This window comes from Nyctibius grandis, chromosome 33, assembly GCF_013368605.1.
Source record: "Nyctibius grandis isolate bNycGra1 chromosome 33, bNycGra1.pri, whole genome shotgun sequence".
Classification (NCBI taxonomy): domain Eukaryota; kingdom Metazoa; phylum Chordata; class Aves; order Nyctibiiformes; family Nyctibiidae; genus Nyctibius; species Nyctibius grandis.
Genome location: NC_090690.1, coordinates 4,374,231 through 4,397,927, shown reverse-complemented (window position 1 = coordinate 4,397,927; position 23,697 = coordinate 4,374,231). Strand labels below are relative to the sequence as shown.

Below are 23,697 nucleotides of genomic sequence, written 5' to 3'. Positions count from 1 at the left end.
TCTTGGTATATGGGCAAATTTCTCTGTAGGAGAACCTTTGTTGTATACTTCGGTGAATGTTTTTATTTGTGGCAGAGGTTCCAGAGTAATGACTTGCAGGAAGAAAAAGAAAAGTGCATTTAATTATAATCTTGCATTGTACATCTCCATCTCTGATGGTTTTTATCTTTTTTTCTTGCAGTGAACTTGTTTAAACAAAATAGGAGCTCCCTTGGTAAAACAGAAAATGTGATATTTCTTCTCAGCAAGGGTCATTAGCCATTGGAAGGGGCTGCCCAGGGAGGTGGTGGAGTCACCATCTCTGGAGGGGTTTAAGAAAAGGCTGGACATGGCCCTTAGTGCCCTGGTCTAGTTGCCATGGTGGTGTCAGGGCAATGGTTGGACTCGATGAGCCCAGAGGGCTCTTCCAACCTCATTGATTCTGTGATATTAGTAGTCATGAAAATGCAAAGTGTAAGAACTATCATGTTGTGTCAAACCAGATGCTTCTTTAGTTTTGTGTCCTGTCCCGATGGTACCAAATCTGGAAGATTTGTGTGTCAGAGAGAAAAAGCAAGTGTGTCGAACATGCAGAGTGGCCTTTCCCTGGCTAGAAGGGTTTTCCTCTTGTGAACTTATACTTGAACTATCCCCTGCAGTAGCCTATTTGTCTAGATACTAATCTTATCTGAAGTGTTGTAAACTCATGTCAGCTTTTGGCCTTCCTGGGTTAATCATGTATGAGCACTGAAGGTAATATGGTATAGAAAGAGCTGAATGTTAATCAGTATCCTGGTGGAAATTTCACTTCTAGCCTTTCCATTTGATCTAAGGCAGCAGATAGTTCATTGTACTGCGTGTACCTAGCTGATGGTGAAGGAGTTTTATCTCTTCTTACATGACTTTTCAGGTTCTGATCAGTGAGATTTGTTACGGAGGGCTATAAAATACCTGAGTCATCTTGTTTAGCTATGCTCAGTTGGGATAAGAGGTCTGATAAAGAAGAATGATATCTTTCAGGTAACCTCATCTCCTGCTGCCTAAAGATTTCTGTTTCAATTTGACACTTCTGATTGCAGAATAGAAGTATTCTGAAAATCCCTGATTATCGTCCATGCCATTAACTGCAGGTTTAATTGCTGAGTAGAAGCAAGAAGAGTTTGGAAATTTGTTCTCCTCGTTTTCCTTGGACCAACCCCCGACACACGTACGTGTAGTGTTTGCATGTGTGCGTATACACAAACACACACTCCCTCTCTCTAGGAAAAGTAGCAGCTGAGGCTTTTTTGCCTGTTAATTGTTCATCATCATCTGGGAACCCTCATCCAAACACGTATCATTCTAGCTATTGTGTTTCAGATCTCAAGAATTCATACAAGGCACAGCGTATTTGCGTGCTCTCCTGATGTCATTCTCAAGAACAATTCCCGAGGAACGATCACATCTTCTTTGAGAAGATAGCAGCCTTACTGTTTCGCAATGCAAAGTAAAATAGGATTATATGGTCTTTTCTTTTGCATCAGTGGAGATGCTAGTTAATGCTAACTAAGCAGCTTACCGTGCCAGAATACCTTAAACCAGATCTCCTGAACGGCAGGTTTCCTGCCGGTGTAGCCCTTACGCTCATGTTTTCTTGGCATGGCTGCATTTGTTAGGGAGGTGTAATTCTGCCCTTTCCCTTTTCCTTTCCAATCTGAGATGATAAAGCTGCCAGAGTAAACCACGCCTGTCTCCATCACTGATTTTCTTGGAGAATAAAATATGTCTACATTGACAGAAAAAGGCACATTCTTCTCTTTTTTTTTTCTTGTGTGCTTGAAAAAAATCCCTCATGCCTCTACAGTAAAAGCAAACAAAACCCCTCTAAAAAAAAAAAACATCCCAGACACCCCAACAGCCCCCCAAACCTTTAACTACTGTCCATCTCTTCCTCCTCTCTAACCTGTTCGTGTCACCTCTCATGTAGGCAGCTTTGAGATGAATGTGCCTATAAAGATTTGAGGAGACATGGCCAGTTATCTGGGCACAAGCTCCAAAGCAGAAAAACTAATTTCAAGTTGCTGTTCATGTCTGGAGATTTGCGCTTTTGAAGGGATTATTGTAAAAATGGGAATGCCTTTTTTTTGGAATCACATGACAGTGAGTACTTGAACTAGTCTTCTCCTTTAGTCTTAAGTTCAAGCGAGAAATAATTAATTATGCTATCTTCTTATTTAAGAAACAAGTCTTAATTAAACCCTTATTTAAAGGCACTACTTTCCATTCCATTTTGATTTAACTAGGAGTGCTTCAAGGGTATCTCGGTGCCCAAGTAGTATTTCTTATGTACATATATTTTCTCTCCTGAAAAGTTACATCCCTTTGAAAGATTAATATCTCTTTCATATGAAGAAACCAGAATCTTTTAGCAAGTGGGCAATTAAAAGCTATTAAGAGGTTCTAAAACATTAGTACTCTGTACAGTCCTAAATTGCCCCAGCTGAAGGGTCTTTGTTAAGTTTCATTATTATTGCAATTACAGTAGACCTTCAAGCTGCTGGCGTTTTCCTGAGCAGCCTTTTGGAAGGGAAGCTTAAGAAAAAACCTAAACTCTACTTTTTTGCTTTCTACTATATACATAAATGTGTTTTTTGAATGTCCATTAGCTGCATTTCCACCTCTAGCAATTAAGCTGAAAACGTCATTAACTAGCTTCTGAAGTAACGCCAGCGTGCAGTGGGTTTTGCTGCTTGAATGTGTTCCTGGTTTTGCAGAAAATTTCACTTGATATGATTTTGAAAAGGCCATTTTTCAGGTTCTACCATGTACTTCCATCTGTAACTTCGCTTGTTTCATCCGGAGCCGTCTGCAGCTACACTTACTTTTTTGTAAACTCAGTATCCACAGGCTGTAAAACTTGATTTGTTGCAGAATTTTCTGTGCTGTCCTGTGGGAAATTTAGGTTCAAATCTGTTAATTCATGTTCCTTAGTCTTGGAAATGGCAACAGTGTCGATGTCCATGGTCTGGCAGGTCTAATTTAAGGAGGAAAGGTGGGAAAACTATATTTTGGTGACCCATGTGGGAAAACAAAAGAGAACAGTGAGCTGTATGATCTTTCCCATTCCTGTGCCAAAATAATGGTGGTACTAATTAAAATGCATGGGTTTATCCTGGAGCAGTTGCTTCAGCATCATCAGGCAGATTACTCTGAGTGTCCCTCACACAACTGGGATAATTTCAGGTAAGGGTGTTTAGCAGAAAGGGCTGTTTGTCTGAAATAAGCTCACTGAAAGTCAGGCATGCTTCTCTGTCCATGTGGTCTAAGCTTCCTGAATGCTTTTTATTTAAAAATAATTTGTTTTCAAATGAAGGATTTAGTTATACAGACATGAACCTGTGAATAGGTCCACCAATTTACACTCTTTAAAGAAGCACAAGTACTGTTTGCAGTGGATGTTCTGTTTTGTTGCATAGCTGGAGTACAGGCGTACTTTGTTCCCAAAAATTTCTATGAAAATGACTGTGACATTGAAACAAAACCAAAGTTTAAATGTACTATTAATAAGTGAAGACCACTAGAGAAGAATGAGAGGATAATCACAGTTTTCCCATCCTGAAAGAATTTAAAATACCATCAGCTTTATCTTTAAATGATAATCTGCTAATTAGCAACTCAAAAAGGAATGATAAGAGTTGGTGAAGGGAGGTTGTAGTGAAGTGGGAGTTGGCCTCTTCTCCTGGGCAACTAGCGATAGGACAAGAGGGCACAGCCTCAAGCTTCGCCAGGGGAGGGTCAGGTTGGACATCAGGAAGCATTTCTTCTCAGCAAGGGTCATTAGCCATTGGAAGGGGCTGCCCAGGGAGGTGGTGGAGTCACCATCTCTGGAGGGGTTTAAGAAAAGACTGGACATGGCACTTAGTGCCATGGTCTAGTTGACATGGTAGTGTAGGGGCAGCGGTTGGTCTTGATGATCCCTGAGCTCTCTTCCAACCTGGTTGATTCTGTGATTCTGTGGTGAGTCATGAGCGTGAAAGGGAGCGAAGGCTGCGGGGCATGTGTGTTTGTACATCTGTCTTAGGTAATCAAGAAAAAATTAATTTGTCTCTTCAATTCTAGGTGCCATTGATGCTAACGATACTTTAAAAAAGCAACCCTAATGTCCCAGCCGGATTACTGAGCACTTTTGTGATTCCTGGAGAAATAAGAAATTGTCCTTAGTACCTGGCTTGTCATCCCAGAAGCAGCCGCTTGGGTACTGCATGCAAGTCCTTGACATTCTGGAAACGATGGGGATCGGTAAGAATACCACGTCGAAATCGGTGGAGGCGGGAGGCTCAACGGAAGGCAAATACGAGGATGAATCTAAACATCCCACCTTTTTCACCCTGCCAGTAAGTAACACCTTCAGGTACTCCATAGCCAAGCTCGGTGTGAATCAGTGAATAATGCTTTGTTCTAATCATGTTGTACAAAACCTTTATTTCCACAAGGAGTTAGTAAAACCTCTTTTGCCACTTGTTTATGTATAAACACGACCAATTTTGTTGTCTGTAGTTATTTCACGTGTGCGCTCCAACGCAGTGCTGCTCGCAGGACGTGCCATTCTCCAGGCAGTTCATGATTAGAGCAATTAACTGTCCTGCTACAGAACGCACCAGCCCCTGGTATGTCCTGAGTTGTTTGACTAAGAGTAGCAGGTGACAGCAAGGAAACTTTTGCTTCTCTTCTTTTACTTATTCAGATTTTCAGTTCTGTCATTCAGTTGTACATGTCTGCCTCTTCAGAACTCTGCCAATCGGTCTGCTGCTGGTTTCCCCCCACCCTCAGTTGACACTGTCCAGGTTTTGAGGAGCTGTATGTGATGTCTTTCAAGTTTCTGGATATTCCTAGGCAGGCTGTTACAGAAATGATTGCTTGCCATGCTTGTAACATTTTCTGACAGAATGTCAAAGGCAGATGTCAAGTGCCAAGGGAGAAAATGGAGTGACATGAGGTATGATTGGAGAGAAAATGTTTATTAAGACCTTGTGTTTCTTTTTTTGTTTTATTTTTAAGGTCGTGATAAATGGTGGAGCAACATCCAGCGGTGATCAGGATACAGAAGACACAGAGTTGATGGCCATCTATACTACAGAAAATGGCATAGCAGAAAAGGTATGTGGTGGTGCCTTCTGGGTGAGAACTCATTCTTGCTTTTTCGGTTCTGTTATTTATCCACGTTAGTTTTACTTGGCTGAGAGATTTTCTTTCTCTAATCAAACGTGCTGACTTGCAGATTCAGATCAGGCTTGGGGGAGTTCTGTCCTCATGACTCTTCTGGTCACACGTTTTGGTTGCAGAACACAGGGAGTGACTCAGCAAATGTTAGAAGCAGTTAATGCACTTTGACCTGGCACCAAAATTCGTAAGACGCAATTTTTTGATTTCTTCATTTCCATTGACCTTTTGCATGGTTTCCTGATAAGGTCCTTCTCTTCCCTTCTTCCGTTCTTAACTTTTTCTGCATTTAGTCAAGTAAACTGGTGGTGTTGAGCACCTTCAAAAGTGGGATCTTCCCTACTCTGTTTCCTAATTTCTTCCAAGCTCCAACTTCATAAACTTAATTTTTCTAGTCCTTCTCTCAAGTAAGGGTCTGCTTATTATTATTTAGCGACAGCTTTGTGAGCAAAGTTCAGGTCTTTCATAAAAACCCTTGAACATTTTTCCTTAGGATAAAAACGATTGTATCTTAGGTATTCAGAAAGCCCCAGCTGAGGCCTCAAAGATGACCAATTTGGTTGTGATTTTTCCAGCTTTTTTCTCAATTCCATCATTCCCCAAGCCTATTCAATAATAATGTTGCAAGAAGAGACAGTGTGAATCTGAGCTTTTGGTTAAAATAAAGAGGATTACAGTAAATCTGAACAACACCTTTTTCTGAAATGTTTATATCTAATTGGTTTGTGGTTAAGCCTTACCTCCGAAAAGCCTCAACTTGACCAAATTTTTCAAATGTCCTAATTGAAACAAGAACAACAGTCGGTTGGTTCCAAGCAAGAGCATCGTGATGCTCATTTCTTCGAGGCTGTAACTTCTGTTGGGGCAAGGATGATATCAAAGGGTATAGTTAAGGTTTTCTAACTCGGAAATCAAAATTCACTTCTGAATTTCGGATTTAAAATGTACTCTATAAACAGGTGATTTTGACAGTTCTTGTAGTGTTACATTTTAGAAGGGCGTTATGAATGCCACGATGTGCCTTCATATACTCTGTCTCTTGCAGATAGTCTGCCTGTATGTCTCAAACACATCTCTGCTGCCATCTTGATCACGCTGATATTTTAACGGACAAATTTGGGCAACTGTTGACATGTGTATGTCTGTGATGGCTGATTTTTGGAGCGTGCTCAGGCTAGCGTGGAGAGAGTCTGATAAATGCCTTGAGCAAAAGGTGTTGGGATGAAATTGTGCAATGAAGATTAGCGATCTCTAGACATTAAAGCATGTCTTCATGGCCTGTTTTTACCAAACGTGTATTTTTCTCCCTTCCACTTGATCCATGTGATCACAACTGTAAATGATGGATGATAATTCACCTTAAAGAGACCATGAGCTTTTAAGCAACCAAATCTGCTTGAGTTGAAGCTTTGTTGTGGCTTACAACGGATGAACAGTGAAAGGGGGGAGCTGTAGCAATTAGCAGCCTTGTGTATTAAGATAGTATTTCTGGTAATCTAGGCAAACCTTCTGCTTTTCACTTAAAATACAAAGCATGTTTGTTCTTGGCTTTCCATTCCTCTTAAGAAATCATTCGCCAAAAACGCAAACGAAAGACTGAATAAAAAGCCTTTACCAAAGAGGACTGAAATGTACTTAATTTTTGGAGGATGCCCAGTACTTACATTGTCTCGCAATATTTGTTAGCTGAAACAATAAACTATTAGCCCAGATGAGAAAGAACTTTATTGCTGCATCCCTATGAAATAAACAATACTATGTTGCTTATTGCTTAATACAATTAATTCTCGATGATCCCAGAGGTCTCTTCCAACCTGGTTGATTCTGTGATTAATTTGAACATGTTGGTGGCTCCTTATTTAAGGTATTTCTCTAAAGGGCTTATTCTCCGCAATAAATCAGTTTTCTTTTGGTCCTTCCCACTAGTACTTGATAACAGAGCCTTCATCTTTTTGGTGTTTGCTTCTTTGGACTTTGGGGTGGGTTTCTTGGTTTGGTTTGGATTTTTTTCCCCAGCATTTTTGCACCACCTTTGTCTCATTTTTTTCTACCTGTTTATACTTATTCTGTGCTGCTTTTTTTTTTTCATTTTTGTGTTGTCCCACCTTTGGCCAATTAAAATTGAAAAAAGAATTAGTCTCTGATCGGTATCTCATTCAAAAAGGTGCAGTTCGTTCCCAGCAGCTCCCTACAGCGTACTATGGCATACTTGGCAAGCGCCAGCACATAGTCAGTGCATTAAACCAGCAGGCACACGCTGGAGATACGAAAGGGCCAGTGACTACCCAGTGACTTATCAGCAGGATAGCCAGACCTCACCCTACTTCTCAAATTCCTCATTGTTCAGTCTTGGTCTCTTTTTATGTCAGTTCCCTTTAGCCATTATCTGCTAAAGGTTTTGATCAAGGTGAAGGCTTCCTCTTCCAAAGCAGAATTAAGTCTGGCTTTTGGAAGGAATGAGCAGTATCCTGGAATTTTTTTTTCTTATCCGACCACTTTGTTGTGTAGGACAGACATTGCTATGACAATTATGCCTTAAAGTTTGAAATCCTTTTGTTAGAAGACCTATAAACTTCACGTTCAAAAGGAGAGCTTAAATTGGTTAGCAGTTGTTGATCTGTGCTCAGAAAGAGCTTTCTACGTGTCATGGATGAGTTGACTTGTTCCTAGGCCTGGTGCCTCCTGATATTTTTGTTCTTTGCAGACAAATGTAGGTATAAATGTAATCACAAATGAAAAGCTCTGAAAGAACTAATAAACTTGCTGCATGTGCCATGGTCTTCCTGGTAGAAACAGGTCATTGTTTCTGGTCTTTGCTGCCCAAAGAAGGTGGGGAATATATAGTGTAATATAGTGTAATGTACTGTAATATAGTGTAATATAATGTGATATAATAGAAGGGCAGGTGGAGGAGTTAAGGAATGGACCTGATGCAGCTTTATCAGTCCTACGAAGAAAAATTAGTGTTATGCAGTAAGTGGAACATTTAGGGTAGCTACTGGATATTGGTCTGGCAAAGTTAGAAAAGAGGCCAAAAGATGGGTTTTCAAGAGGCAGGGGCCAAAGCAGAGCCACCAATCTGCACAACTCACTCACTGGATTTTTAGAGAACCTGGTATCCTGCATGGGAACATCATGAACTTTGAAAAACCATCCTTGGAAGGAGTAATGCAGGTTGCTCAGGGCACGGTGGTAGGTGTTCTATCTTTTCACACTGCAGTCAGGTGGAGAACTACCCACAGTTTGTTTTCCTAAACATGTACTGCTATTTGGGTGGCTTCAGCAAGGCAATATTGACGTGATTCACGAAGCAAACAGTTAATTTCTGCTGATACCTCTGTGTTCCTACCTCATGAGCAGATGTTGTAACCATTCTTAGTCTTCCTTCATGACGTCTGCCCCCCTGAAAGTGTATGATGACCACTTAGTCAAACTGTTGAATAAACAGGCAGTATCACTGGTGAGCAAAGCTCTCAGGTGGAGCGTGTGTTGCAGTGAAATAGAGGAGAGGTGAGACAATCATACATACACATTTTTTTAATATATTTATGTATGTGCGTGTGTTGTATAGTCTCTGGGGAAAGGTTAACAAAACTGCTTTACAACAACAGAAAGGATCACAGGAGCTTCTTGGGGTGAATCTTTGTTTTCCTGAGAAAATTCTTAGAAGCAGCCTCTAGTGATGATAAATGTCCTGCTGGTTGTCCATAACTACGTTGGCTGTTGAGTCTTCCTCCTTCTGCCTGTCTTTGTGGGTCAGCCACTTTGTGCCCTGCCTTGGACCTACACATAATTGCGTTGCCATGAGGATGTACATGTTTTTTCCTAAGTTCCAGTTAGAGACAAGATGTGTACAGGTTTACTGCTGTTCAGTGCTCTCCTTCCAGTATGAGGTGAAGCTTTAAAACTCAAGTTCCTGATTTTTTTTGTTGTTTATTAGAGAATCAGGTCAGGAGAGTGGTCTTTCATTTTTCAGTCAATGAAAAAATGAAGTTGGTGCTGCAAATTGGCAGGATGAGTTGTGCTTAATGTTGTTTAAAAGAGTCTTCTGAAATTAATATTTCTGTATTTTGCTTTTCCATTGTAATACCCTCGACCTTTCCATAGCAGTGTGCTCGTTTACACTCCCTGAATTTGAGTTAACCCAGTGACATTTGTTTTCCCAACAGAAATCGGTGGTAAGAGGGAAGTACCATGGGTCAGTGTGGCTTCCCTGACCTTCTAGATGATAAACCAAATGGAGATTATCTAAGCATAATCTGTGGATGTGTGGTGATTTTTGAAGAAGTAAAGACCGTTTGAGGCAAAGTCACGAGTCTGGCAAAGTTCCTGGTCTTTGTGTAAGGCTACTTGACATGAGTTTGTTGTGTTCTAGTGTGGATTAGGTCAGAACAGTCGTTATATAAGGTATTTTTTAGATAGTTGAGCTGAAATGATAAAATCTGATACTTCCTCCTGCTTTTGTTGTTGGTATTTGGGCTTTGGAGCATTATGGGTTTGTTCTCAGGAATTTCAAAACCAGAGAGTTTGAACGAAACGATTCCACTCAGTTGTAAAGAAGAAATGATTGAGCTGAGTCTTGTTTTAATGGAAAATCTGCAGGGATTTTGATGCGTGTATATGTGTGAGCTCTCTGTGAATTACGGCACATGGTAGGCTGGAATGTGGTCTCGCTTAAATTCCTGTAGGTTTGGAGGAAGTCCGGTTGGGTAATATAAATTGGCTGTGGATGTATTCAGTTATAATATTTAGCATTTTTCTTGACTGCTTGAATGTGAAGTGGAAACAAAAATAATAAATCTTGTGGCTAAAAAGTAAACCAAGACAGAAATTGAGTAAGAATTAAGCAGGGGAGGAATTGCCATAATGGGGAACTTCCTTGCCTGTGATTTTGGTCTCTTATGCAAGGACAGCCACTCTGCTTTGAAAATAGCTGTTGTTGACTCTTCTACTTAGTTCTAATTCTTCCTTTTTTCTTTTTTTTTTTTTTTTTAAATAAACAGTTCTGTCGTGATAATCCTATTTTTTGGGCACCTTTTGGCTGCCAGCTGGGTTATATCATAAACGAACAATTGTGTTAGTAGAAATGAGCAGGGAATGGCTTATAGAAGTGAACGTGTTCGATGCAAATTCAGTAGCTACACCTGGAGCTGAGCTCGTCGTCAGAAGTAAAAGGCTTTAAAAATGTAACATATCAGCATTGCTTGGGAGTATCACACCAGCCTGGGAGTATCTGGGAATTGCCTGATAGTTCAAATTCAGTTTATTCATATATAACAGTAACCTACTGTTGTCCTTTGTGTTCTCTCCCACTTTTTTACCCTCCCCACCTTTCTACCCTCCCAATCAGAGCTCTTTGGCAGAGACGCTGGACAGCAGCGGCAGTTTAGACGCCCAGAGAACTGACATGATTTACACTATCGAAGACGTGCCTCCTTGGTATCTCTGCATATTTTTGGGGTTACAGGTATGTTTCAAAACAGCTGTAATATTTTTCTCTGTAACTTCTAAAGCTTGTTTAGCATCTTCTGTGTAGTTTGTTGCATTTGCCTATGTGATAATTTTATTCTTCCCACGCTTTCACATGTTTGAAGAAAGTGTTAAGACAGTTTCTTCTGAAGTCGATCGCAAAGATTACTGTGTTGATAATGATCTATATTATTGCTTGCTGACTTATCCATTTGTGAGATTCACTTCAATATTTAGTCTTCTAAGCAGCTGTTAGTAAATAAGTGAGCAAATGCTAAGTGGTAAGCTTCAGAAAGTGACATTTGGCACCTCTGGAATTAAAGATGGAGAGAGACCATGGTTTAGTCCTGAAATCTTGACTATTAAACCTGCTACTGTAGTCATTTCAGCTCTGCAAGCTTGATAGCATCATCCTGGACCTGTAGGCTTGCTAGTAATTAGTAAGCAGGGCAGGCAAACTCTGCACTCCTTGGAGCTCTCTGCTTCCTGCTGTGACTAGGACTGTAGTGGTGAGCTGGACCCTACTACCAGCTCAGCCACTCGCTTGTGTGAAGCAGAACAGCTCGTTTCATCTCCTTTCCTTCTCAAATGGTAATATCTGTCTCACGGGAATGCTGAGAATTTGTTAATATCTGTAAAGTATGTTGAGATCTCCAAACAAATACATTCCAAAGCATCCTTTTTGTTTCTGCCTTTCCTCAAGGCCAGGCAGTTCTATAGGGATTATATTTTTACTTGCGTTGGTGAATATGGTGACTCTTGTTTGTTTGTTTGCTTAATGTATTTGGATTGAAAAAGAATTAATGAGTACCTAGTTTGTGGTACTTGTGAGCTTATTCGCAGCCTGGTTTGTGTGTGCTCTAAGTTCATTTGTAAGCCAATGGTTTTTCACATGGTTGAAGGTGAATGGAGTTATTTATCTGCTTGTCTGAGTTAGAAGCTGTTCCCTAGATACCTCCTCATCAAGAAGAGTAGCTATGTAAATAACCTAGTTTATCCTACAGAAGTAACGATCATTAGCAACAGGCTAGTGGCAGCTTGACATGGAAGGAAAATACTTGAAGAAATGCTGAGGACCAGGAAGTGAGAGCTTTGGTGGATAATTCAAAAGCAAAACTATCCAATGCAAAAGAATAGATGGTCACAAATTTATTTACTTATTAATATCCGCTGCAGTATTAACAAACCATTTTTCTCTTTGCAGCATTACTTAACGTGTTTCAGTGGAACTATAGCGGTGCCCTTTTTGCTAGCTGATGCCATGTGTGTTGGATTTGACCAGTGGGCTACCAGCCAGTTGATTGGGACCATTTTCTTCTGCGTGGGCATCACCACATTGTTACAAACAACTTTTGGGTGCAGGTGAGATTCGGGACTTGTTTCTAGATGTTGAGATGGTGATAAGACTAGACATCTGCTGGGATTTCCAGGATGCAGTCTGAGATCCAAGAGAGGAGGTATTTTCAAAGGATAAACACGAAACACAAGATAGCAGGTTAAATACAGGGCAGTTAGGGAAAGCTTTTGGAAAGCTGCTCGCAAAAAAAGGTGGATCTGAAATCAGAGAAGACATTTCAAGGGTAAGAAAATACAGTAGAGGCCAGGAGAATGAAGGAGGAGGAGGAAGGAAATCCATGAGGATGGAGAAGGTAGAAGTGTTTCTGGGGGAAAGGAAAAATTCATACACCTTGGTAAAGATGAATTAACTTTGATTTTTTTTTATTAGTTTCTTGAATGATTCTATGTTCTGGCCAATATTTAGGTGGTTGTGATTAGTCCTACAGCAAATTGTGTGCTTGTTGCCCTAAAGTGCTTGTCAACTTAAAAAGGTAAGGAAAAATGATGAGAGTAACTTTATTCTCTGAACTGAGTGTCTCTGGTACCTTTTAATGTGAACAAATTATTTGTTTTTCTTTGTTAGTCGCTCTGAGTTGCAGGTAATGATCCTTCCTTGAGTTCAGACGACACTCGTGTACAGGGATGCCTGTACCTCCCCTTTGGTCTGCTCTCCTTAGGAGGATGCAAGAGCCCAATTCAGGTGTTAGCAAATACTTGTAAAAATCTAGTGTTTGTAAGAACAGGATGTTGTAAGTTTTATTAACGTGAAGATAAATCTTTTTTAAAAATGTGTGTTCTGCAGTAAACACTGCAGAGGGATGTTTGACATGTTTACTTAAACTTTTGTTGCCTCTGCCTGTGAGAACAGGGAATAGCTGAAACCTGCAGAGCTATTTCTGCATCTTCTTGAATAAACCAAGAGTGAGAAGTAAAACCAGAAGAAAAGTGCATATTTTAGGAGTATGCCCTCATATGGTTACTTAAATAATTAATAGGTCATTTAGTTCAATTTAAGAACAATGCGAGCTGAAATCTTGCATTCCAAGAGAAAATGGACAACTCCCCCACATTTTTAAAGATTTATCTAAGAAACAGAATCTGTGGGTGGAAAAGTTATCTCAACAGGGTGCACAAGGCAAGCCTGTGGTAGATCATTTGCAGTTGTAGATCAGCTTTTCATCTAAAAATTTTCCAAATATTTCAGGTTTTCCAATGTAATCTGTAGTTGCTGTTTCAGTTAGCTTTAGTTAGCGTTCTTCTCCTTTTTTCCTTTGAAAAGACCTTCCCTTTATTTTTTTATTATGTCTTACTCAACTTACAAAATCGCTTCGCTGCTTTGTATGAAAAGTTCATTCTGATGACAAAGCAGCGTAATGAAAATTGTTGAAAGAGAAAATTTTCTTTCCCCAATGTATTTTCATTTAGTCAAGACTGCCTGCAGTTAATAATCATATTTTCTGCCTCATTGCCTCTTTGTGCTCATAGGGTAGCTCGCCTTAGCTGTAATCATAGATTTTCAAGTACCTCATCTGAAAGGAGGCAGAGGAGCAGAGTTCTGCCCTTTGGTGTTTTGAACTTGTCCTTTAATGGGAGTGATGTATTTTTTTTCCCCCCTTCTTCTATTCGTGCTTTATATAGGGATTGTTGACCTAGGTGGGAGCTGGAAGATAAGGTCTTTTATTGTTCAACTCTGAGTGTCTCCTCCCTGCGTTTGGTGACGTTTAAAATCTTGCAGTGTTGTAAGAAGTGCAGAGTTGTGGATGGAGATGAACTCAAAGGGGAGCTTGGTTTTCCTGTACTTCTACCAGCTTTCTTCTTCTGCCTCACATTTGTCAGGAAAAGCTTAGGGTTTGTTTTGGACTTATTTCTCTTCACAGAACTGAAGTTTGTGATATTTTGTTTTTTTCCCTAACTAATCTTGAGCTCTTTCTCTTTATTATTCTCTTTCTTCTCAGAAAGGGTCATTAGCCATTGGAAGGGGCTGCCCAGGGAGGTGGAGGAGTCACCATCTCTGGAGGGGTTTAAGAAAAGGCTGGACATGGCACTTAGTGCCCTGGTCTAGTTGCCATGGTGGTGTCAGGGCAATGGTTGGACTTGATGAGCCCAGAGGGCTCTTCCGCCCTCATTGATTCTGTGATGACTTACCATAGAGTGATCCAGGGCTCTTGCAGAAACGGACGTGGTCCCATCAGTTTGAAATGCTCTGTTCCTTCTGCATAATCCCACCTCTACCCTCTGTGGTGGCTTTTTTTTTTACTTTTCAGTGGCTTCCACTTGCACCTGTTTATATACCGAAGAGGCAATTGCATTTGGGTCTTAAAATATGTGAACTTGTATTTAAGGAGAAAATTTCCACGGTTGAATGTTTTATAACATGTGATTCTGGTTTTATGTAAGGGTGGGAATAGGATATAGCAGCGACGTTCTCTAAATGAGATTTTTAAAGTATTTATTGGCAAGTCTGTCAACGGCAAAGTATTTCAGCAAATAAAGCCACTACGGTTTCAAAAAGGTCAAATTCCATGGTTTAAAGGTCCTTAAAGATGGATTTAGCTCAATTACTAGGCAGAGTTGTGGTCAATTTGGTACCCATACTAATTTTAGGAATTCAAGCTATTTATTAGATTATGTAATAAGCCAAAAGATTTGGCAAGGATTCAGAGCAGTTAATATGAGTGAGGCAATCAAAATACAGCTACATTGTCTAAGCCTTCTTACATCTGTGTGAAATGTTAAGATAATGAAGACATTTCCAGATGACTTAAACCGCATAAAAAGCTCTGTCTTCACAAGGGCTGGTGCCAAAATTGAGCAACTTCACAATTTAGCCATGAAATTAAAATGATATCCCAATCGTAAGCTGGTGGTACTTTACCCAACTAGTAATGAATGCCTGGCTTAGCAATGGGAAAGGTGTTTCGTAATGTTCCAAACTGCAACTATCTCTTCAGAAAGAGATTGATCGTCGTTGGCTGATTTTAAGTAATAAGTTTAAAAAAAAAATACTTTTTTCTGCTTAGGAAAAAAAAAACAACAATATTTTGAGCCTGTCTCATACAAAGGTTGAGCAGATAGCTAAGCAAGACGTGCTAAGATCTTCTTATTCACTATGTATGCAGAGTATTTTATGTGATATAAGACTCAGAATCTGGACCTAAGTCTTAGTACACCTGACTTCATCACTGGAGAATGTGTTTGCAATGTGTATTTACAAAATCATTAGAGGGGGGGCAGAGTGCTGTGTAGGTGGGATGGTGGAGTAACAGCTTGTTACAGGTATTGCGTACTCTGCCATGGGCACCAGCTTGCTCAGTTTGCTTCATGAACCTTGAAAAATAAGGTGAATCATTCACTTGTAGCTACCAACCGTTTCTTCATCAAAGATAAAGCTTTGATTTTTGCTTGAGGAAACTTAGAAGGGAATTGCATGCCACTGGGGTGCTCAGATGGCTTGGGTGTTTTATGAAGTTTGACTTCTTAATGCAGTTTTCAACATTTGTGGTAGGTGGGTCAGCTTTTCAGATTGCTCATGGCCCAAACTCCTTTCTGATGGTACTTCAACTGTTCTGACTTCCTGCCTGTTTACTGTTAGTAACATACCTCTGTACTCAGCACTGGTGAGGCCGCACCTTGAATACTGTGTCCAGTTCTGGGCCCCGCACTTCAAGAAAGATGTTGAGGTGTTGGAGCGAGTCCAGAGGAGGGCAACCAAGGTGGTGAAGGATCTGGAGGGTCTGACCTACGAGGAACGACTGAGGGAGCTGGGGGTGTTTAGCCTGGAGAAGAGGAGGCTCAGAGGTGACCTTAGTGCAGTCTACAACTACCTGAAGGGAGGTTGTAGTGAAGTGGGAGTTGGCCTCTTCTCCCAGGCAACCAGCGACAGGACAAGAGGACACAGCCTCAAGCTTGGCCAGGGGAGGTTCAGGTTGGACATTAGGAAGCATTTCTTCTCAGCAAGGGTCATTAGCTGTTGGAAGGGGCTGCCCAGGGAGGTGGTGGAGTCACCATCTCTGGAGGGGTTTAAGAAAAGCCTGGACATGGCACTTAGTGCCATGATCTGGTTGACATGGTGGTGTCAGGGCAACGGTTGGACTCGATGATCCCAGAGGGCTCTTCCAACCTCATTGATTCTGTGATTCTGTGATTCTATGCTTCTGGTTTGATCTTTTTTTGTGTTAAGCACGTATAGGACTTTTTCCCCATAGATTTTTTTTTTTTCCCCCTTCTTTGTGCCTTTTCTGATCTTTATCCGAATCTGTACAGTCAGTTCTTTTTCCTTTACTGGTGTTTGCACTGGCATCGAGGCTGTAAAACAGCCATAAACACAACGTAGTAACTAGAGCCACATGAACAATTAAGTGTTCCACGTGTTTGAGATCTGCTATTACAGAGAATCTTATTACAATCCATTCATGACAGTATTTATAAAATAGTTCAAAGTGCATCTTCTCTGTGGTTAAGTAACATCTGGATATTTGTGATGTTATGCAAGCTACGGTTGATTCAATAAATACGTAGTTGGTGCTGGTAGATGCTCTTTAGATCTTCAACCTTTTGGGAAGTGTAAACACCAATGCTAAGAATGTCATCTTGAAATTCTTGCAGCGTTTGTATTTGTTGGTAGCCACCTGGAACATCTAATCAGCTCTTACCAACCTCATAGTTATTTACACATACACTTAAAGATGAATGTATAAATGACTGTCATGCAGAGGGAAGGTCTCGAGTATGCAGACTGCGTACTGCTCTGTCAGAGAGATTTTTTTAATGTGGTGGGACGGTAAAAGCTACGTGTTCAGCAGTCTGGCTGGTGCTTAGAACATGCATCCATATCCTTGTTGTGCTGCTGAGTCAAAACCTTAAATCAATGTCTGGTACCTGCGTGCTGGTATCTGGTAATTATTGTAGGCGTTGTATTAATAACTTCATGCATGTAGAGTCTTCACTTAGGTCTTTGGTTTGTGAAGTCATAGTATTTTATGGCTGTTCTTTTTAATAAGAATGTCTCGTATTTCACATTTTTAATAACCCTTGATAAAGGGTGGTTTTGAGGATGAGTAACCACCTAACTGCAATTGATATCCTGATGCAACACCGAGAAATGTCAGCATCTCTTCTTTCCCTTTCCACCAGGTTACCCTTGTTTCAAGCGAGTGCTTTTGCATTCTTAGCACCTGCTAGAGCAATACTCTCCCTGGAGAAGTGGAAATGTAATAATACAGGTAATTGTCGTTTGTGCTTGTTCAGGTTTAAGTGACAAATGACCCAGATCACATATAGTGCAACTGCCAGACCTTTCGATATGGAAACTGGATGTGATGAGCAGGGAGTATGAAAATTCTCTCCTTTTACAGTGTTAAAACTTTGTGCCTGGGAAGAAGATCCCTAAAAATGCCCTTGTGGAATTCTGTTTCTGGGGTTTTCTCAGTGTAAAAAATGTTGACAAAAGAAGTCTAGCAGTAGCAGAAAATAATTCTTTTGTTAACAATGCAGAGAAAAGCAGAAGGATTCTCTAAGTGTTCCTTTCCAGTATTTGGAAATAGTGAGTCCAGTTCAGTCCTTTTAAGTTGGGTAGTAGGAAGTTTGAGCCGTGTTCAGCATCGCCTCAAGACTAGTATTTTTACCTGTTTAACTCATACCTGACAGGTTTTGCAGAGCAAGCTTTGACAATATTTGGATGTTCATTTTAACTTTTTCTTTGCTAACGTCCTCATCCTGAAAGGTTTTGAGTTTATTTAGAGTGAAAACATGCAGTAAAACTGGTTGGGTAGGGGGCTTTTGCTTTAACTTAGGTTAGAAAACTGAAGTGGAAGCAGCTCTGGCAGTTTCCTTTTTAATGGGGCGTGATTATTCAGTAATAAGGCTGTGGGCAGTGCAAGACAGTGGTATAGAGAAGCAGGCTGCTTGCTTCAAACTAAAGTTCTTCCTGGGGGTCCTTTATATTCTCTAATCATTTATATTATTTATGTGTTTATACATCTCTTTTGATTCACTTACGACCACCTGGTTAGTTTTCCTGATTTTTTTTTTCTATAGAAAACTTAGCTTTGAGCATTCACATTTTCTCACTGGGGGAGTCAGATATAGCACGTGGGTTTCAGTGCCCAAGAGGTAAAGGCACTGGTGTGGCTTTAGTAGTGCTGGCTGTGTTGGGTATTTCTGTGCGCCAGAACGTGCCAGTATCCTAATGCATCCTTGTTGAAAGAAAATACTGATAACCTTCGATGGCAAGGCAATTTTTTCCACTACTTCAGCTCTTCAAAAAGAGCCTTTGCTGCATCTTGCGCTTGAACCTTTTAACCTTCAAAAGGTGTCAGATGAGGTTGTTACCACGGGTCAGTTCATCATTCAGTGAGTGACCTAAATTGGTGAACACAAACGCTGGAGTGCTTGATTCCTAGTGTGCAGTTGAGTAATTCTCCATTCGTTTATTGGAGTGGGAAAAGAATCCCTAATTGACCTTTCTTTCTGAAAGTTAGGGGGTTTTTCCACTTTGGAACAGTGGGTAATATTCGTGGTTAGCTCTTGGGGAATATAAGCACATTACTACCTGATTTGTAGCATTGCAGAACTTCTATTCTGTGTAAATCAAGGCTCATTTGTCAGACACAGCCTAAGGAGAGATTTATTTTGTATTAAGTGATGGCAAAGTAGCCAAGGAATAAATACCTGTGTTTTTTCTTTTCTTCCTTCTGTAAGATATAACAGTTACAAATGGAACAACAGAACTGCTTCACACTGAGCACATCTGGTATCCCAGAATACGAGAGGTAATGTAGGAGTAGCCTTTAGCTGTTGATCTGTCCGATTCCAGTTAAGTTTCTCACCTAACCATCTGTGTGTTCTTGTCTTTAAGTTGGTAATTCCTTCTATCACTGCGATTTTCATTTGAATATATCCCTTTACTCATTTCATGGAAGTCTTTGTCTTTTCAACTTGTTCATTGCTGGACAGCAAATACAAGGAGTTAGTTACTACATTCCAAAAGATGCGCAGTAAAATGCACAAGTGAGACGAATACTCTTCTTGTAACACTGCGATTTGTGCTCACTGGTAGCAGTTCAGCTGCTACCAGACCACTTGCCTGCTGTCACTCTGTTCAGTAGGCTGTCCCGTGGAAGGTAAATATGCAGTTAGCAAATCTGGTTCATCCCTCGGTGTCTTAAGTTGGAGACTATTCTGATAAGACGTTGATTCTCCCAAGAGACTTGCTGAAATATATCGAACTCCTTCTCCACTCGCAGCACTGCAGTCTGAACTTCGGCATGCTCTGCAGAGCCCAGGATGAGGGTTGTGCCCAGGCATCACACTAGAGTGGTAGATAGCGTGGTCCAAATTCAGGCGTGTGTCATGGAATTTATCTCCCATCCCGTTGCTTTGGGCTGCCAACTTTTTCTTAATTAAAAACAACCCCTCTCTCTTCCCCATGTTCAAACCATAGCTACATCCTGCCAAGAGCCCTGCAGCCAAGAGGGCTGACAGTCTCCTGAGACCACAACGCTGCTCTATACCAGCTTCTAAGGAGCACTTGTGAACAATGCAGCACACACTCTGCCCCTAGGAGCTAGGAGCATCACCTTCGTGGCGCCACCAACCCTTGCCGGTTCGATCTGAGAGCTTAAAGGTTAGCCTGGAACCCAGGTCTCCTGTCTGACAGTGTGATGTGCTATCCACACAACTACCAGACTGGCCCACTGGTCTGTTGTGTAATAGTTTTTTGTGGAGAAAACCATAAGTGTTATGCTTAAGCAATAAGTCACTTAAACATAATGAGCTGTTTTATGACGAAAAATTTGCTGAGTTCTTCTGTGTCACTGAGTTCTTTTAACTGCAGTTTGTAATCCAGAGCAGAAAAAGAAATGTTTGGGGTTTGCTTTTAAGGTTTGACTGAACTGTCTCTTTCCCGTTCTTGTGTGTTCAGATCCAAGGTGCTATCATCATGTCCTCCTTGATAGAAGTGGTGATCGGTTTGCTTGGCCTTCCCGGCGCCCTGTTGCGATACATTGGACCTCTGACCATCACGCCAACCGTTGCTCTCATTGGCCTCTCCGGTTTCCAAGCTGCTGGAGAAAGAGCAGGCAAACACTGGGGTATCGCTATGTTGTAAGTACTCCTGGATGTTCTTGGCTTAGGCCAGGGGGTCCCAGTTGGTAAGTCAACGTGCAGGAATTTTGGAGTGCCAGGGAAAAAACAGAGACTGCTCAGCTGCCAAAGGTAGCATTGCAGTGCTCCCAGCGTGGAGAAATCCTGTGTGCAGGAACGTGAGTGGGTCTGGGTAGGGTCAGCTGGCAATTTGGGACTAAGGACAGCAGCAACTCAAGAAGAGGAGGAAGGAAAGGACAACAGCTGAAAGCGAGGTGTGGAGAACAGATATTTTTATAAAACAATAGTTGGTCTGGGAGCTGTTGGCTGGATCTTAATTCAGTGCTGTAGAAAAGGTGATTTAGCAAAACACCAGAGAGATCAGTGAATAATTTGTATTTCTGTTTTTGTGATGCTGTTGTGTATGTTTCTTACTCTGCAAAAGCAAGCAAATACCATTGGTAGTAGTGGTCCATTTGTCATTATTAGTGGTTAGCTTACCTATAGCCAAGAGAAATCTGTATGACGACAGAGAGCACACGTATTTCCATGAACGCCGTCAGTCGATGAGGCAGACAGATTTCTGTTCAGTAGACAAAAAGGCTTTTAGAGTGAATTTCAGGGCATGATGTGTGTGCTTCTGTAGGTGTAGATGCCAGGGAAATTAAAGAATTGAGGTGAGCAGTATGAAAGGGAATAACTGAGAAAAATGAGCTTAAGAGAAGAGAAAAGCTTCCTGTGAGGTGCTGTGGATAACCAGCCAAATAAGGACAGAAACCACATTTTATGGAGAAGGAAATTGGTTGAAGCAGTTGCTATATTCAGTGTATAGTGACCGACTTTGTCGTGGCTCTGGAAGCGGAAGGAATGACTTGGTGAGATCAGATTCTGATCTGACTAATCTGTTTGCACAGTACTTTGAACGTGTAAAGTGTTCCGTAAGTGCAGCTTATGATTAAAAGGGCTGTTTAATTCTCTTTTATCTCGGATGTTAGCATCATGAATATTTTTGTAATTCTATTATGTTAAGCAGCTGACCCAAAGGAACGTTTTATTTTCCCGTCAAACAAATTCTCTGCAAGTTGGGACTAATGTTAAATCAATCAAACAGACCTTTGGTGAATTGGACATGGAAACATGTAATTAAAGTTGACATTTTGCAGATGGAAAAAAATAAATCAATTTAGGAAGCGGATTTAAATATTTCCCAGTCAATAAGTATTTCTGGCTTCTGCCACACAAAAATGTGCACTAGATTGTTGAAAATAATTCCGTAGCCATCTAGAGCCTCTCAAAAGTAACTCGATCTGTACAAGATGTGGCACTTGAAATTGTCAACTGTTCTGATGAGAGAAAAATCCTGTATTGCTGTCTAGCACAGCAGAATAATACCTGAGCAAGAGCTATTATCCTCTGTTAGCTGCAGATGCTATTTGACAAGATTTTCAGCTTCCCAAACAGTTTTCTTGACCTCACTTGTTCTGCGAGTGCCAAGCTGAAAGAATTTAATCCATAAAACACAACTCATTGTGATCTGGAGAAAGGGAAATTATTCCTGAATTGGCCTTTACCTATGCATCCAAGTGAAGAAAATTGTTTCTTTGGACATTTAAATATTTGGTAATATTTTACCAGTAAGCCCTGCTGCCATGTAGCCAATATATTATTATTTACAATAATATAACATTACATTATTTACAGCCCTGTACTAAATAACTCAAAAGAAGAAACTACCTGTTGTCAAGGCTGGTGTGGCAGGATAGCAATGGGCTTTGGGAGAGATGCCAAAATGTTTCTTGAATGCAAGGAAATGCCTTTATCATTGGACTCTAGTCAGGGGTAAAGGCTCTAAATGACACCCTTCTTGTGCAGAGCTCTTTGTTCCTGGAGATGGAAGGAGAATAAAGCTCTGTTTTGTTTCTTACAGACTGAAACTGATCTTGGACAGAAACGGGAGGGAGGCTTAAAATCCACCTTTTTTTTTTTTTTTTAATTCAGCTGATAAAAACATAATCTCCGATTTCAGAAAAGCTTTGCTGCTTCAGACAGCTTGACTCTTTGTGTAGCCTTTTTGTAGCAAAACTGGTTTGGGTTATTCCAGAATTGAGCAACCTGCTCTTTATTTTTCATTGCAGTGGATACTTCTTTTAGCTGTGGAGTTGAATTAATTTTTAACGTGTAGAGGAGCTTAGTTTTGACAAGGGGGGGAAACGCATAATACTTGAGGCATCTAAAAACTAATAAACTGAGTTACTGGTGAGATGCAATTGAATGGAATCTTGTTTTTTTGGACTCTATTCTGCTTGATTTACAGCTGTTTAGTAAAAGATGCATAGACAAAAAAAATAATTCTTAAGAATTGAAGAAAGAATTTCCCTTGACAGAAATTTTTCAAGTGCTTTGGAGTTTTATGCAAATTTTGAAGTGTAAAAATTATTGTGTACTGGCATCCAGTTTTCCTGTTTCTTCCCATTTGCTAGCAGCAACCTTTGTGCTTCACATGCAGAGCAGACCTGGACACACAGAGTTTGAGTTGAAAAGAAGCAAGCAGCCCAGCGTAGCTCTTTGCTAACGGCTGCTTAGCTCTGAACATCTTTAGTCTGATTAATTTTCCTGGTTTCATTTACCTGTTTGCTGCACTTGAGAATACAAATTATGTTGTTTTGGCTTTCATGGAATAATAATTTATTTAAAATATATTCTCTTAGGATGCTTTGTCTTGTGCGAAATTTCAAATGTACATTTACATTCTGTGTCTGAAGAGCCTGAACAAGTTTGTGCTGAGAAGGATTTTAACGGTGCTAATGACATGTCTCTCTTGTCCCACCCTCCTCCTCTTTTTTCTCAGGACTATTTTCCTAGTATTGTTGTTTTCTCAGTATGCCAGAAATGTCAAATTTCCCTTACCCATTTACAAATCCAAGAAAGGATGGACAGCATACAGGCTGCAACTTTTCAAGATGTTCCCTGTAAGTAGTTGAACTTGTTCTTCAGTTGGCAAAAAAACCCCTAATTTATATTTTGGTTTTGTTGTTTTTTTTTTTCCTTGGCTTTGATTTTCCTTAATAATACAAAAGATCACAAAGGTGAGATAAAAGCTTAAATGGGCTTATGGGAAACTTCACTAAATGGCTCATTTGCCACAGGAAATAGTTTCATATTGTAGTCTCTGATGAAGAGTCGTTAGAGTTGATGAAGATCACAGAGGGAAGGGAAGGGGATAGAGAAGAAGGTGTGTTTATGCATGCAGTGAAAGCCTAAACTGAGCCCTCCAAAAAGGGACAGCAAGATCGTTGTCTTCTAGTTTTATGAAAGCAACACTCCGTTCCCCCATGTGAAAGGCTTCTTTTTATTTCTCTGGTAAAGTTGAGATTAATTCACTAGTTTCTTTAAGTGCCCATTTGGAGACTTTCCCATTTGTTAGGGGAGAGAAGAGGCTTGCTCTAATTCTAAAGCTTTTGTAACAGCACCTTGGTTGGGGGCTGGGGGGAAACACTTGAGGGATCTATTACAGGATTTACTGTTTGTTCAGACTTAAAATCTCACTTAAGCTCACAGATATGTGTGTAATAGATACTCTGTGCAGGAGCTGTTTGCTGTTGATGAATATTGCCAACGATAGTGTACTTT

The 23,697-nt window shown here is 40.5% G+C and overlaps 1 protein-coding gene across 5 annotated transcripts in view; it reads left to right on the top strand.

The window, feature by feature from the left end:
• SLC23A2 (solute carrier family 23 member 2) overlaps nt 1–23,697 on the top strand; it is a 61,631-nt gene that overhangs the window by 25,502 nt on the left and 12,432 nt on the right. For 4 of the 5 annotated variants that reach the window (XM_068421549.1, XM_068421547.1, XM_068421548.1 and 1 more), the window contains 8 exons: nt 4,078–4,352; nt 5,017–5,115; nt 10,529–10,645; nt 11,852–12,009; nt 17,119–17,207; nt 18,685–18,755; nt 19,907–20,088; nt 22,916–23,036. In XM_068421549.1, the coding sequence (XP_068277650.1) occupies nt 4,221–4,352; nt 5,017–5,115; nt 10,529–10,645; nt 11,852–12,009; nt 17,119–17,207; nt 18,685–18,755; nt 19,907–20,088; nt 22,916–23,036 (969 nt within the window). In that variant the 5' untranslated portion in view covers nt 4,078–4,220. Of the gene's footprint in view, nt 1–1,097; nt 1,187–4,077; nt 4,353–5,016; nt 5,116–10,528; nt 10,646–11,851; nt 12,010–17,118; nt 17,208–18,684; nt 18,756–19,906; nt 20,089–22,915; nt 23,037–23,697 lie in introns of those variants that run through there. The other variant, XM_068421552.1, reaches the window with a different exon arrangement.